General features: G+C 42.9%; 1 protein-coding gene across 1 annotated transcript; it reads right to left on the reverse strand.

The window, feature by feature from the left end:
- Positions 1 to 992: 992 nt before the first annotated feature.
- On the reverse strand, positions 993 to 15,686 carry agmat (agmatine ureohydrolase (agmatinase)). Its single transcript, XM_061699210.1, has 8 exons — positions 15,639 to 15,686; positions 15,300 to 15,535; positions 10,393 to 10,595; positions 6,774 to 6,822; positions 6,232 to 6,427; positions 4,350 to 4,529; positions 4,185 to 4,269; positions 993 to 4,114 (listed from the first exon to the last, which is right to left on the reverse strand). Exons 1-8 carry the CDS (start codon positions 15,684 to 15,686, stop codon positions 4,041 to 4,043), a joined length of 1,071 nt encoding a protein of 356 aa, XP_061555194.1. The 3' UTR covers positions 993 to 4,040.
- Between the last annotated feature and the right edge of the window lie 29 nt (positions 15,687 to 15,715).

Raw genomic sequence — 15,715 nt, forward strand, 5'->3', positions numbered from 1 at the left:
TTTTTCCATCCATTCGTTTTCTACACGGTTTTATCCTCATTACGGGCCACGGATATGCTGGAGCCAATCCCATCTGACTTGGGCCACCCTGGACTGGTCGCCAGCCAATCAAAAGGCACATATAGACAAACAGACAAACAACCATTCACACTCACAGCCACGCCTGTGGTCAAGTTAGAATTTTCAATTAACCTAACCGCATGTTTTGGGAATGTGGAAAAGTGGAGCCACCCACGTAATATAGGGGAGAACATGCAAACTCCGACATGAAGGCCAGAGCCATAGGTGTACAACCTTTAGAGTGGGGTTGGGGGGCACAGTACTTCGGGGGCCGTTTTTAACACTCCTTTCTCAATAAACAATTGTCAACGACGTGAGGGAGGGGGGCTACTTGAACTTTTCCATCCCGGTTCTGTCCCCTCTGCCTCAGAACAGCGAGGCAGTTGTGCTAACCACACATCCATTGCGCTGCCTGGTTCTACCTTTATTTCGTTTACTTCAGTGGTGTAGAGTAGTTAAAGAAGAATACTTATTACCACCAAAGAGTTCACCACTGTAGTAAACCTTGTTTTGTCTGTCAACTACTGCTTACGATGTGTGAACAACAGTCAGCTGCAGGTGCTTACATCTTAAATTCCATCCATTTGTATTTTGTCAGTGAAAAAGACAGTTGGACATGATAGCCCTCACCCGTTAACTATACAGTGTGTAAATTACAGTTGGCTATTTGGCCCTCGCCCATTACTGATAGTGCTAACACTGCAAGGAGATGTACAGTGGGAAGTGAACCCTTTGGCATTTTTTTTTTTATTTATACATAAATTGGTCATAAAATGTGGTCTTATCTTTATCTAAATCACAAGAATAAACAGTCTGCTTAAACTAATACCACAGAGTTGTGTTTTCATATTTTTATTAAAACAGCAAACATTTCCTGTAATTGCAGATCAGACTTGCACAACGATCAGGATGAATTTAGGACCATGCCTCTTTACAAAACTGTTGCAGTTCAGCCAGATTCCTGGGAGCTGTTTTGAGGTCATGACAAAGCATCTCAAATCAGGTTGATGGACAAAGCAAATTGTATTATATTCCCCGTTTTTCTTGAAAGCATAAAAACAAATATAAAATAAATGGTCCGGTTTTAAAAATTGCAATCACATTGTGCATACTGAAACAGGATCTGCAAATCACTACAACACGTAGACGTTCTGTAACTACTTCAATTTTGTTTACCTCCAATAGGTCCCACCAAATGAACGCTCGCGCATCAAGCGTCCTCTAGTGGAGTGAAAAATAATAATACACACCCTCCAAGAGTCCCATGGCCGATGGAGTTCAGCGCCACTTTCATGAGATTAAACATAATTACACACATTAACGGTGTGTCACCAGAGTTTGCAAACACATGGGCCGCGCCAGGCCTATGTAGGACTGAATGAATCCTCTCTTTGTGTCTGTAGTAGTCAGTGTGAAGAGCGACTGCACCACCAGATTTGTCACAACAGCTGCTACCAATTAAAGGCTGAAGGTTGGATAGAAATAGAAATGAGCTGCACTTATGTGCTTATCAAAACTAGCCTTTCAGCAACAGATCACAGCACTAGGTGTCACATTTTTACAATCTTGAATATGAAGCTCTTGAACTCAGCAGCTCCAGCCTGTTATAAAAGTAATGGAAAAGTTGGGTCACTCATGGTGCATGGGAAGAAACTGTTATGCAAACCAAACCGATTATTATAGGACCCAAATAAAACCAATATATCCTTAAAAAGACTGTTCGGGATACTTCTTCATCGTTGGGTCCTGTGTTGCCGACAATGATTGATTGAATCCTGAATATAAACTCGGTGGGCAAAATGTAAGGTACACTTACAAAACATAATGAGATCCAATACATGAGACAAAATCATGTTTTGTATTGTTTTAATTGACAGCTGTCAGACAGATATTACACTTCCCACCGACTTCGGTTTGTCCCATCAGGTGTTGTTCGCATGACTTGTTTGGCTACATGAAGTGAGCCTTCATGACACCCCTAAGACATACTGAACATATCATGGCATTAGTGAAATAGGGCATCAGTGAAATAGTATGTCATCTTAAGTCAGTTAAGCCGCAGTCAACATTAACTCCATCCGTTTTCTATACCGCAGTGATGATATGATTACAGTCAAAGGTTCAGGTTTTGAATCTGGCCTTACTGTGTGGAGTTTGGATGGGTTTACTATGGGTATTCCAGTCTCTTCACACAATCCGAAAGCATGCATGTCAGGTTAATTGAAGTCTCTAAATTTCCCATAGTGCTGTGATTGACTGGCAACCAGTCCAGAGCAGAGGTGGGTAGTAATGCACTAAATTTACTCCGTTACATTTACTAAAGTAACATTTTGGATAAATTGTACTTAAGCGGTATGGAAAATGGATGGATGGATGTACTTGTGAGAGTAGTTAGTTTGAATGAACCATACTTTTGACTTTTAAGTATTTATGTGAAAAATCGATACTTTTACTCTGTTACAATGATCGACATGCCGCTAGCTAGTTTTATTTCTCCATTATTGCGTGCGCAAACTATTTTTAGACTTCATCTTCATGATCACTAGTGTCATTTGACTCTAGGCTGTCACATGACCACACATAAACTCTTTGTGGGCCAATCAAAGTGACTAATTTCGGGAGGAAAAACAGCCGCGCAAGTGTTTACTGGAATCCGAAAAAGGTTTTGTCATGTGACAGTCTTAAATTGTGACTGCCCAACGTTGATATTTCAGCCCACTTCTAACTTGAGAAAACTCCTTGCGGTAAATTGCAAAAGTTTCTCTCGCGCGCGTACACACACAATCAATAAGTGTGGTCAGCAAACAGCTACATGACGTTATTTAAGTGAATAAAGCAAATCATGTTTCATGTGTTGTGTTTCATGTGCATGTGTTTTTGGGCAGTTTAAATTTGAAATAGTGGCAGCTGTGTGTGGATTCCTATATATATATATATATATATATATATATATATTTTTTTTTTTTTGACGTTCTTTTTTATTTTTTTTATAATTCAGAAGGTACTCACGAGTTACCCTTTACTTGAGTAGTTTTTTGACTGAGTACTTTCTTACTCTTCAGTAAATATTTGGAGGACTACTTTTTACTTTGAGTCATATTATTTTAAAGTAACAGTACTCTTACTTGAGTACAATATTTGGCTACTCTACCCACCTATGGTCCAGACTATAGTCCACCATTCATCTGAAGCCAACTCCCTGCAAGCCTGAAGAGGATAAGCATTACAGAAAATTCATGAATTGTAAATTGTCTGTCTTCAGTATGCGCACTGTGATTGGCCATCCACCTAAAATGGGATGGGATGACTCAAGCTCACCTGTGACCATGAACAGGATTTAACAAAGCAAACTATTGGAGCTGGTCTGGTCAGGCACGGTAGTGAAGATAACACAATACATGTTACAGTCCTGTCCAAGTGAAATCAAACTCAGCAGCTGCAGGAAGCAGCTGTGATAAATGAAATGTTTCCGCTCTCTGTGGTGGTCAACGCCCTGTAGAGTTGGATACTTTAAATTCTACAGGGACAAACAGAATGACTCACATGTCATTTTAAGTTACGTCTGACAGTGTAACATTTTCCAGAATTTGGAATTAGCATATTTCCATCTTCCCGTCTCCAGTTTGTAAGCATAAACCAACAGTAAAGATATTGTAACAATTAATGGTCCTCAGGTCCTCTTTACACAAACTATCCTCCTTACTTAATGCAAGACAGTATTTGGTTATGTAAGTCTATTGAGAGAATAAAGGAAAGCAACAAATTTTGTTGGCAAAGTTGTTCCACAAATTATTTCAAACCTACTTATCAAGATACACATTTAAATGAATCAAGTAGTACACATTTTCTTGTGGTGTTGTTTTCGGCAGATCACAACCAAAACACTATATGAAAATAATGCAGTTGTGTACTTAAAAAGTGTGTACTTGGAAGGGGGGAGTACTGTGTGGGGAGAATAAAACAAACGTTGTCATAAAGGATCAGTAGTATTTAACATTTGGGAGGACGCACAACATTTCAAAGAGGAGGTTGGCACCTGTCAGTGCAGTGTTTCCTGTCAAGGAAAAATATGATAAGTGACTGTAATGTTGATATGTTGACAAATTATGAGGCAGGTTAAGTACCTGTTGTGTCGTAGGGTGGTGACACCTCGACCAGATCGCATCCCACAAGGCTCAGTCCACGGTAGCCTCGAATAATCTCAACACCCTTCATGCACAATGCATAAAAATATTAATTTGCATGCTGCTGATATGCACAGACCAGTGAATGATGTAAACCACATGTACCTGAATTGGAGTGAGCCCAGCAATCTCTGGTGTCCCTGTTCCAGGGGCAAAGCCTGGGTCAAGAGCATCAATGTCAAAACTCAGGTACACGGGACCACTGCCCATTTGACCCCTGACCTCAGCCATTAGTGGTACCAGAGATTTGAACCAGCATTCCTCCACTTGCACCACCCGAAACCCCTGCAAAATATGCCGATAATTTGAGTATTTTCTAAAACAAAAACGTTTTATTTCACAATGGTACCGCAAGAGCCCTATTCATTTGGAAATATGAGATACACATTGGCTCAAGATGGTCAAAACCAGTATGACTTTTTCTGCCCTTTTTGGGTCAGAATTTTCAATTGCTCAGTTGATAAAGGAAGCAACCTAACATGTTTAACACCTGAGCCAAGCTGCTTGAAGTGTTAATTGGTAATGATTTACCACATTCCAACAGCATTCCTAGCATTCCTTTTATCCATCCATCCATCTTCTGCCGCTTATCCTATTCAGGGTGACGACTGTCCTGGAGCCTATACCAGCTGACTTTGGGCAAAAGGACAGTCAATCACAATCTTTCAAACTTAATGGGGTTCTTGCGTTGATGAAGGACAATATTTCTTATGTGTTTCAAGATTAGTCAACATCGGACTCTTGCCTGTAGGTGTGAATGTGAGTGCGAATTGTTGTTTGTATTTATGTGCCCGGCGATTGGCTGGCAACCAGTTCAGGGTGCCTCCTGCCCGTTGATAGCTGGGATAGGCTCCAGCAGCCCGCGACCCTAATGAGGATGAGCGGTAAAGGAAATGGATGGATATATGGATGGTGCCAATCGCAGTACTAACAAACATGGAAAAGAGATTTGACTTTAGTTACCTTGACCAACTTGAGTGAGATATCCATTGAAATGAGTATGATCCTTGCTGACTGTTTTATTTTCAAATGTGTTTTTTTTTTTTTTTTTTTTTTTTAAAGTACTCTACAAATAAAGTTAGGAGGGACAATGTGGTTTTCGTCCTGCCTTGGAATAGTGGACTAGCTCTATACCCTCAGCAAGATCCTGGAGGGTACATGAGTGTTCACTCAACTGTAATGAATGTCATCCACAGGGTGTCCAGGCTCCCTTGGAGAAAGGGAAAGAAACTCAGTCATCGGGGAGCTCTAGGAGCCAGATGTGGTGCCTCGTGCATATGGTTGGGTATTTAGGGTACATCCTACTTGGAAGGCCAGGGGAAGACAGGACACGGTGGCTGGCCTTATGAGCAGCTCAGGATCTCTCTGGAAGTGCTCGCTGAAGTGGCTAAGGAGAGGGGAGTCTAGGTTACTAGTCATTTTTAGAGAGGATAAACAACATGCCTGTGATTGTCTACCTACATGTGTTGCTGTACTGCTTGTGTTCAAATATCCATTTGAAAGTTTTATAACACTGCGACACCGATGCTATCAGTCGATGCTCTCAGTCTATGGCATTTTACTTTGTTTGTTAGGCTTAAGCTAAGCGGACTTACCCAAAGCAAAGCTATGTGGTTGTTTTAAATACACATTGATAAATTCTATTGGTGTTATGCTTAGTTTGACAGTAAACTTCAAGTGGGAGTGGCAATAAACAACTTTAAATCACTTAGAAGAACTCTTCAGTCTGCCAAACTGCTGCTTCTTGTGAAGTAAGTGAGTTCACTGTGACCATCCATCAATTTCTGCTCGCAAGACAAAGCAAAATAATAATAATAATAAAAATTGTAATTAAAAAAACGGCAGAACAGCTCGTATCTCGAAAAGCTTGAAAGTCAGGTCACACATAACTCAATGCACCATTAGACTTTGTTATCATGTCTCTCTAGTATTATTCTGGCTGTTGGGTAAAATGTCATTAAAAGATGAACAATATCCAGCAGAGAACCTTGGCCCGGCTCCACTCGTATGAATCAGCAGAGTAGCCTGAACCTCTGAGGCCGATCTGCACCACTCGCTTGCAGTCCAGCAGGCCTTCCTCTACACATCGCCTGAACGGGGTCCCATGGCCAATCTTTTCCCCCAAGACCACATCACTGGTGTCAGAGTGAGCGTCCACATGGATCAGCCCCATCGGTCCATGTCTGGTGTTAGTACAATGTAAAATCATAACTATACAGAGGAAATTCTCAGGCCGACCACAATTTTGGGATGCTGTTCAACCAATCTTTTGATGATTCTTAGGTCATGTACTGTATAACAGATGTTTTGTGGAACTTCCCAGTTTTTAATGTTATGTATGACCTTAGGGGCATTCAATTTCAGAGCTTTCACTGTCCTATACAATAAAAATCTCATGCTTTCATTTCATTCAACTGTCATTTGTGTTGAGCAGGTGTAATTATTTTCTTTGTGGAAATTAACTGGAAAGATAAAAGATTGAATTGCTAATAAAAAATCATTGCAGCTTCCTTTCTACAGTATACTTACTTCTCAGTTACAGCTTGCAGGATAGTATATGTAATTGTGTGATCTCCACCTACGGACATAGAAAAACAGCAAATTTTGTTTGGTCCACCTACATAGTGTTCTATGGAGCAGGAACCCTATTCATTTTGAAATTCAAAGGTCAAACCATTCCGCCATCCTTTTCAATGCGCTACTCACCACAATTTTCAACTCATCTTCACCAAAGTATAAGGAAAAATTGTTCTATGGAAAAAAAAAAAAAAAAAAATGCAGCCCTATGGGGGGCACAACTCAGGGCAAACTGTAGGCCGGTCCCAAGCCCGGATAAATGCAGAGGGTTGCGTCAGGAAGGGCATCCGGCTTAAAAACTTGCCAAACAAATATGAGCGTTCATCCAAAGAATTCCATACCGGATCGGTCGTGGCCCGGGTTAACAATGTCCGCCACCGGCGCCGCCAACCTGCAGGGCGCCGTTGGAAATTCAGCTACTGTGGGTCGAAGTCAAAGAAGAAGAAGAGGTGGAAAGCGGGTTCTTCGGCAGAAAGAGAAGAGGAAAACACAGAGCCTAGAACTGAATGTGGGCACTTTGACTATTGAGACTATGACATGATGATTAGCAGAAAAGGTTGATATATTGTGTGTCCAGGAGACCAGGTGGAAAGGCAGTAAGGCTATAAGTTTAGGGGCAGGGTTTAAATTATTTTACCATGGTGTCGATGGGAAGAGAAATGGAGTCGGGGTTATTTTAAAAGAAGAGTTGGCTAAGAATGTCTTGGAGGTGAAAAGAGTATCAGATCGAGTGATGAGGCTGAAATTTGAAATTGAGGGTGTTATGTGTAATGTGATTAGTGGCTATGCCCCACAGGTAGGATGTGACCTAGAGGTGAAAGAGAAATTCTGGAAGGAGCTAGATGATGTAGTTCTGAGCATCCCAGACAGAGAGAGAGTCGTGATTGGTGCAGATTGTAATGGACATGTTGGTGAAGGCAATATGGGTGATGAAGAAGTGATGCATAAGTACGGCATCCAGGAAAGGAACTTGGAGGGACAGATGGTGGTAGACTTTGCAACAAGGATGCAAATGGCTTTAGTGAACACTTTTTTCCAGAAGAGGCACGAAAATAGGGTGACCTACAAGAGCGGAGGTAGAAGCACACAGGTGGATTACATCTTGTGCAGATGACGTAATCTGAAGGAGGTTACCAACTGTAAGGTAGTGGTAGGGGAGAGTGTGGCTAGACAGCATGGGATGGTGGTGTGTAAGATGGCTCTGGTGGTGGGGAGGAAAATTAGGAAGACAAAAGCAGAGAAGAGAACCATGTGGTGGAAGCTGAGACAGGACGAGTGTTGTGCAGCTTTTCGGGAAGAGGTGATAAAGGCTCTCGGTGGACGGGAGGAGCTTCCAGAAGACTGGACCACTGCAGCCAAGGTGATCAGAGAAGCAGGCAGGAGAGTACTTGGTGTATCTTCTGGCAGGAAAGGAGAGAAGGAGACTTGGTGGTGGAACCTCACACTACAGGAAATCATACAAGGAAAAAGGTTAGCTAAGAAAAAGTGGGACACTGAGAGGATCGAGGATAGGCGAAAGGAATACATTGAGATGCGACACAGGGCAAAGGTAGAGGTGGCAAAGGCAAAACAAGAGGCATGTGATGACATGTATGGCAAGTTGGACACTAAAGAAGGAGAAAAGGATCTATACAGGCTGGCCAGACAGAGGGATAGAGATGGGAAGGATGTGCAGCAGGTTAGGGTGATTAAGGATAGAGATGGAAATATGTTGACTGGTGCCAGCAGTGTGCTAGCTAGATGGAAAGAATACTTCGAGGAGTTGATGAATGAGGAAAATTATAGAGAAGGGAGAGTAGAAGAGGCAAGTGTGGTGGACCAGGAAGTGGCAATGATTAGTAAGGGGGAAGTTAGAAAGGCATTAAAGAGGATGAAAAATGGAAAGGCTGTTGGTCCTGATGACATTCCTGTGGAGGTATGGAAGCATCTAGGAGAGGTGGCTGTGGAGTTTTTGACCAGCTCTTTCAATAGAATTCTAGTGCGTGAAAAAGATGCCTGAGGAATGGAGGAAAGGTGTACTGGTGCCCATTTTTAAGAACAAAGGTGATGTGCAGAGCTGTGGCAACTATAGAGGAATAAAGTTGATGAGCCACACAATGAAGTTATGGGAAAGAGTAGTGGAGGCTAGACTCAGGACAGAAGTGAGTATTTGCGAGCAACAGTATGATTTCATGCCTAGAAAGAGTACCACAGATGCATTATTTGCCTTGAAGATGTTGATGGAAAAGTACAGAGAAGGTCAGAAGGAGCTACATTGTGTCTTTGTAGATCTAGAGAAAGCCTATGACAGAGTACCCAGAGAGGAACTGTGGCACTGCATGCGGAAGTCTGGAGTGGCAGAGAAGCATGTTAGAATAATACAGGACATGTACGAGGGCAGCAGAACAGCGGTGAGGTGTGCTGTAGGTGTGACAGAAGAATTTAAGGTGGACGTGGGACTGCATCAGGGATCAGCCCTGAGCCCCTTCCTTTATGCAGTGGTGATGGATAGGCTGACAGATGAGGTTAGACTGGAATCCCCGTGGACCATGATGTTTGCAGATGACATTGTGATCTGCAGTGAAAGCAGGGAGCAGCTGGAGGAACAGTTAGAAAGATGGAGGCATGCACTGGAAAGAAGAGGAATGAAGATTAGCTGAAGTAAAACAGAATATATGTGCATGAATGAGAAGGGTGGTGGGGGAAGAATGAGGCTACAGGGAGAAGAGATAGCAAGGGTGGAGGACTTTAAATACAACCCTCCAGAGCAATGGTGAGTGTGGTCAGAAAGTGAAGAAACGGGTCCAAGCAGGTTAGAACGGGTGGAGGAAGGTGTCAGGTGTGTTATGTGACAGAAGAGTCTCTGCTAGGATGAAGGGCAAAGTTTATAAAACAGTGGTGAGCCCAGCCATGATGTATGGATTAGAGACAGTGGCACTGAAGAGACAACAGGAAGCAGAGCTGGAGGTGGCGGAAATGAAGATGTTGAGGTTCGCTCTTGGAGTGACCAGGTTGGATAAAATTAGAAATGAGCTCATCAGAGGGACAGCCAGGGTTCGATGTTTTGGAGACAACGTTAGAGAGAGCAGACTTCAATGGTTTGGACACGTCCAGAGGAGAAATAGTGAGTATATTGGTAGAAGGATGATGAGGATGGAGCTGCCAGGCAAGAGAGCTAGAGGAAGACCAAAAAGAAGGTTGATGGATGTCGTGAGGGAAGACATAATGCCAGTTAGTGTTTGAGAGGAGAATGCAGGAGATAGGCTTACATGGAAAAGGATGACGCGCTATGGTGACCCCTAGCGGGACAAGCCGAAAGGAAAAGAAGAAGTTCTATGGAAAAAAAATATAATAATTTAAAAAAGGTTATCCAGCCTTGTTGAGGTAGCTTTAGATAGGTGCATGTAAGGAAGAGTTACCGATGTATTGAGTCACAATAATAATCTCATTTTCTGTCAAACCTTTAGGAAATGTTTCCCGTGGAAGAATCTCATTAACATTTACCAAACTCTCTTGATACAGTGTATAGTAAAGGAGTTTTATATAAAAAATAAAATTGAAAAAAGTGTAATTTGTCCCACTGAGCACACACCCATTGTCAGAGGGATGCAACCAGAGGCCAGCACCTTTCTATAAGTCTCCCTGATGCGTCTGCATGTGTCCTTCAGGTCATACATGTTCACATTGACACCCCCGATGTCGGCCACCACAAGAGACTCAAAAGGAGCAGCTCTGGTACCACTGTTATAGGTCCTCAGCAAGGCTGATTCCACTCGGATCTGCCTTGGACCAAACCTGTGGTGGACAGGAATCTCATGACTCTAATTTCAGTTACTTTCCTGTATATATTACTTCAGTTACACGGTATGTTCCCATTACATTGCTGATATAATGAGTGCTTTTCCAAAGTAATGTACAGTGTTTAACAAAAGTATTAGATCACCAGTGATAAAAAATATTTTAAAAAAAGGAAGAAAAAAAAGACCATCCAACATCATAAAGGGCTTACACTTTAAGTTTTGGTGAGCTGTGAACATTTGACCTTTTTGTACAGGGATGAAGAATTTCAAGCTATTTTTGTATAGCCAGGTCACTGATGATGTCGTGGTTCATTTGCCTGACTTTGTCATTTTCCGACAGCATGGGTTTTGTTCCCACTCAGTGACAGTGTGAATCTTAGTATTTATGTATTTAAACGGATCCCCTTTAGCCGAATGCCAATGGCACAAGCTTGTCATTCAGGGGTCTGAAAACCTTACATTTAAAAAATCATATTTTCGATATCAGAAAGACATCTTAATATACATCGTGTCCACAGTAGTACTGTACTAATAAAACACATTTGTCTGTGAAATCTTGCATTTATGCCTTACAATTAATTGCATTTAAACAAGTTATGTCTTAATAGCAATCATTCATTCAACTGGACAGAATAGTGAACAAAACAGGGATAAAACAATTATCAGACTGGATTATTGCTCAGCTGCTAAGTAACACATTCTTAAATGGTGTTTGAATGAGGACTTGCTGTTAGATTGAGGGGGCAGCTATTCCAAAGCTTGTATGCTGGGTTGTCTGTCTCTGTGTGCCCTATGGGCCCAGTGATTGACTGGTGATCAGTCCAATACAGAGTGTTGACCTCAAACAGTACAAGTGGTAGGAAAAATGAATAGACATATGGATTATTATAGCCATATTTTTTCACTCAAATGGCCTCTGGATGTCAGAAAATAATCAAGCAAAACATTCAATCATTAAAACTTAAGAAATACATTATTTGACATTCTAATTCAGAAATTCTAATTGTCATGAACGGAACAGAGGATAGGACCCAAAAATGCACGACTCCAAAAGAAATAGACAGTTTCAAAAAGAGGTTTAATAAACAGGCAGAGGTCGGTACACAGGCAGGCAATCCAAAAAAAAAGGCAACAGTATCCAAAAACGTGAGGCAAAAAGGCAAGGTCGATAATCAGAACCGGTTCTAGTCTTACTGTGAGTCAGTGACGTGGGAACAAGGAATGCTGTAACACAACGACAAGGTACAACGAACTCGCGACGAGAAAGAATGAGACGCGAGGTTAAATGCAAGGTGTAATTAGGGTGAACGAGGCACAGGTGGTGAAGATGCTCTGAGTACGAGAGGAGCAGGTGTGTATGAAACAGGGGAGACAAAAACCGGAATACACACCCATGACACTAATGGGCTTGAAGTTTAGTTATGTATTTATTTGTTACTGTTTTGCAAAATAATCCATTTGAAAATCCACGAGTAATATATATTTTGGTCTAAAAAATATGACTTCATTAAAGAGCTTCTAAATACTGGTGTATTCACTCCTAAATAAACAAACCTGATTTAGGTAAAACGGTTAGGGCAACTGTTGCAAAGCGCTGTTTTCCATCTTAAATTTAATATAGGTGTCACAAAACATGATGGGAAAACATTAGAAATAATTGGACTAATATAGTATTGCGGCTGTATGTATCCAGTTAAGTAACTAAAAGCATATGTGGAAGCCTACTTCATGATAAACAAGATAGTAGACGTGTTGCAGTTACTGGCATCCAGAGGTGGGTAGTAAGGCTCCGTTACATTTACTCAAGTAAACTCATTCCAATCGCTGACTAATTACAAGCGACGATCCCCCCAAGCTGAGAACAATAGCACACTAGCCAACGACTTGAATACCTTCTACTGCAGATTTGAAAAGGACAGTTTCACACCACACACCCACCCGGCCGCACCCGCGACCACAACCACACCTCTGACTTCTGCGTTAACCATCCATGAACAGGATGTGAGACGCATCTTCAAACAACAGAAGATTAACAAAGCGGTAGGCCCGGACCATGTGTTCCCATCCTGCCTCAAAGTCTGCGCGGACCAGCTCGCTCCAGTCTTCACTCAGATCTTCAACAGATCTTTGGAAATGTGCGAAGTTCCATCCTGTTTCAAATGCTCCACCATCATTCTAGTCCCCAAGAAACCTGCAATCTCTGGTCTGAATGACTACAGGCCTGTCGCTTTGACATCTGTGGTCATGAAGTCCTTTGAACGCCTCGTGCTGGACCACCTCAAGAGTGTCACAGGTCCCCTGCTGGACCCCCTGCAGTTTGCCTACCAAGCGAACAGGTCTGCGGATGATGCAGTCAACATGGGACTGCACTTCATCCTAGAACACCTCGACAGTGCAGGGACCTACGCGAGGATCCTGTTCGTGGACTTCAGATCAGCGTTCAACACCATCATCCCTGAACTCCTTTCAACCAAGCTTCTCCAGCTCAGCGTCTCACCTGCCATCTGCCAGTGGATTTACAACTTTCTGACGGGCAGGACACAGCAGGTCAGGCTGGGGGAGGCCACCTCATCCACACGCAGCATCAGCACTGGGGCGCCCCAAGGTTGTGTCCTCTCTCCGCTGCTCTACTCTCTCTACACGAACGACTGCACCTCAGCGCACCCGACTGTCAAACTCCTGAAGTTTGCAGATGACACGACTGTCATCGGCCTCATCAAGGACGGTGACGAGTCTGCATATCGACAGGAAGCGGAGCGGCTGGAGCTGTGGTGCGGCCGACACAACCTGGAGCTGAACACGCTCAAGACTGTTTTGATGATCGTGGACTTCAGGAGCCATCCTTCGCCACAGCTGCCCCTCCCGTTGTCCAGCTGCCTTGTGTCAACCGTCGAGACCTTCAAGTTCCTGGGAATTACAGTCTCTCAGGACCTGAAGTGGGCGACCAACATCAACTCCGTCCTCAAAAAGGCCCAGCAGAGGATGTACTTCCTGCGGCTTCTGAGAAAGCACGGCCTGCCACCGGAGCTGCTGAGACAGTTCTACACAGCGGTCATCGAATCAGTCCTGTGTTCTTCAATCACAGTCTGGTTTGGTGCCGCTACAAAAAAGGACAAACTCCGACTGCAACGGACAATCAAAACTGCTGAAAGGATTATCGGTACCCCCCTACCCACCATTGAGGACATGCACGCTGCCAGAACTAAGACAAGGGCGTGCAAAATCCTCTCGGACCGTCTGCACCCCGGTCACCGGCTCTTCCAGCTCCTTCCCTCAGGTAGGCGCTACCGATCAACGCAAACTAGAACTAGTAGACATTCCAACAGCTTATTCCCTCTTGCGATCAACTTCTTAAACACCTAACCTATAATTCCATCACAACAAGCTGGCAATTTTTTGACTTGAGTTCGTTGTCACATTTCTGTGGGGCCAATTATGTATTACTCGTGCACTCACTGTAGTTGTCTCGCCATGCTGCACTATTTGCATATACTGGCCACTCATGCCAGAGTAGCATCTGCTCCATTTGCACACTGATTGAGGAGTATCTGTAACATTTGGACAACCAACATTGTCCCAGATGATCGCACTACTCGTCACTTTAAACCGCATACACTCCTTGAAGTCTCAGCGCCCTTTGCACAATGGTCATTGCACCGGACTATTGCAATATTAGTCGTTCGAACTGCTCTAAGTGCTAGAGGACTCAGCATCTTTTTGCACAATTGTTTTTTGTCAATGTCTTTATGTCTCCAAAGTGTTCTGTAAATTGACTGTCTGTTGTACTAGAGCGGCTCCAACTACCGGAGACAAATTCCTTGTGTGTTTTGGACATACTTGGCAAATAAAGATGATTCTGATTCTGAAGTAACGTTTTCAATAAACTACTTGTCAGAGTACTTTAAATTGGCACCATACTTTTTACTTTTACTTGAGTATTTAGGTGAAGAAGGATTGATACTTTTACCCCGTTACAATAATCGTCATGCAGTTTGCTACTTTTATTTATCCATTCTTGCGTGTGCGAGTGAATTTGTAGTTTTACTTTACAGACTCCAAAAAAGAACAGCTTTGTCATGCAGCTCATAAATTGTGACTGCCCAAACGTCGATATTTCAGTGCACTTCTAACTTGAGAAAACACATTGTGGTAAGTTTCAGATGATTCTATGTTTGTTTTGGCAGTGGATATGGCAACATTACCCCTGTTTTATGGTGTCGCACACGCAATCACTAAATCTGGTCAGCAAACAGCTTCTTCATGAAGTCATGACAGTGAATAAAGCAAATAATCTTTCTGTAAGGCCCAATGCATGTTTTTGGGCAGTTAAAATTGAAATGGTGGCAGGTGATAGATTAGATTAGATTAGATTAGATAGATAGATAGATAGATAGATAGATAGATAGATAGATAGATAGATAGATAGATAGATAGATAGATAGATTTTTTGATGTTCATGCTCTGATTTGAAAACATCTGGTTACTCACAAGTTATTCTTGAGTAGTTTTTTCAACGAGTACTTTCTTATTCTTAAGTAAATATTACTTTTACTTGAGTCATATTATTCTAAAGTAACAGTACTCTTACTTGAGTACAATTATTTGTCGACTCGACCCACCTGTGTCGGCATCAACTGTCATCATAAACCAATCCAAATATGACCTTCGCAATGACCGAAGGCTTGGGACCGTACAGCACCTTGCTCCGGGTCGGTTGGAAGTTCCAGTGTCAATCGGGACACCGATGAAGGCTGCATCGAGGCCGTCCGCAGTGTCCCGGTAAGGTAGCTTGCCCATGGTGGGGATCCCGGATACCCTCGCGACAAACTCGGCGCTGGGCGGCACATTGAAGTGCTTTGTGCCGGGGTTTTGGCTAGTTGAACTTCGATCATCTGAAGCGCCGGCAGCTGAGGTGGCAACGCGAAGGAGCGAGCACTAGTTGGAAACCGAGGACGACGACTCCTCAGAACTGTGAACATGGTTCTTACGTATCGCTGTTGCTCAAACTGTAGAGGCACTGAAACTGAAACCTTTGCGCCTTCCCTGCACTTTGTAATAAAAGGTGGCTCCGCTGCAGACTTCGCATGTGTTTTATTCGTGTTGATTCGACGCGAC

Source organism: Phycodurus eques, chromosome 1, assembly GCF_024500275.1.
Source record: "Phycodurus eques isolate BA_2022a chromosome 1, UOR_Pequ_1.1, whole genome shotgun sequence".
Classification (NCBI taxonomy): Eukaryota; Metazoa; Chordata; class Actinopteri; order Syngnathiformes; family Syngnathidae; genus Phycodurus; species Phycodurus eques.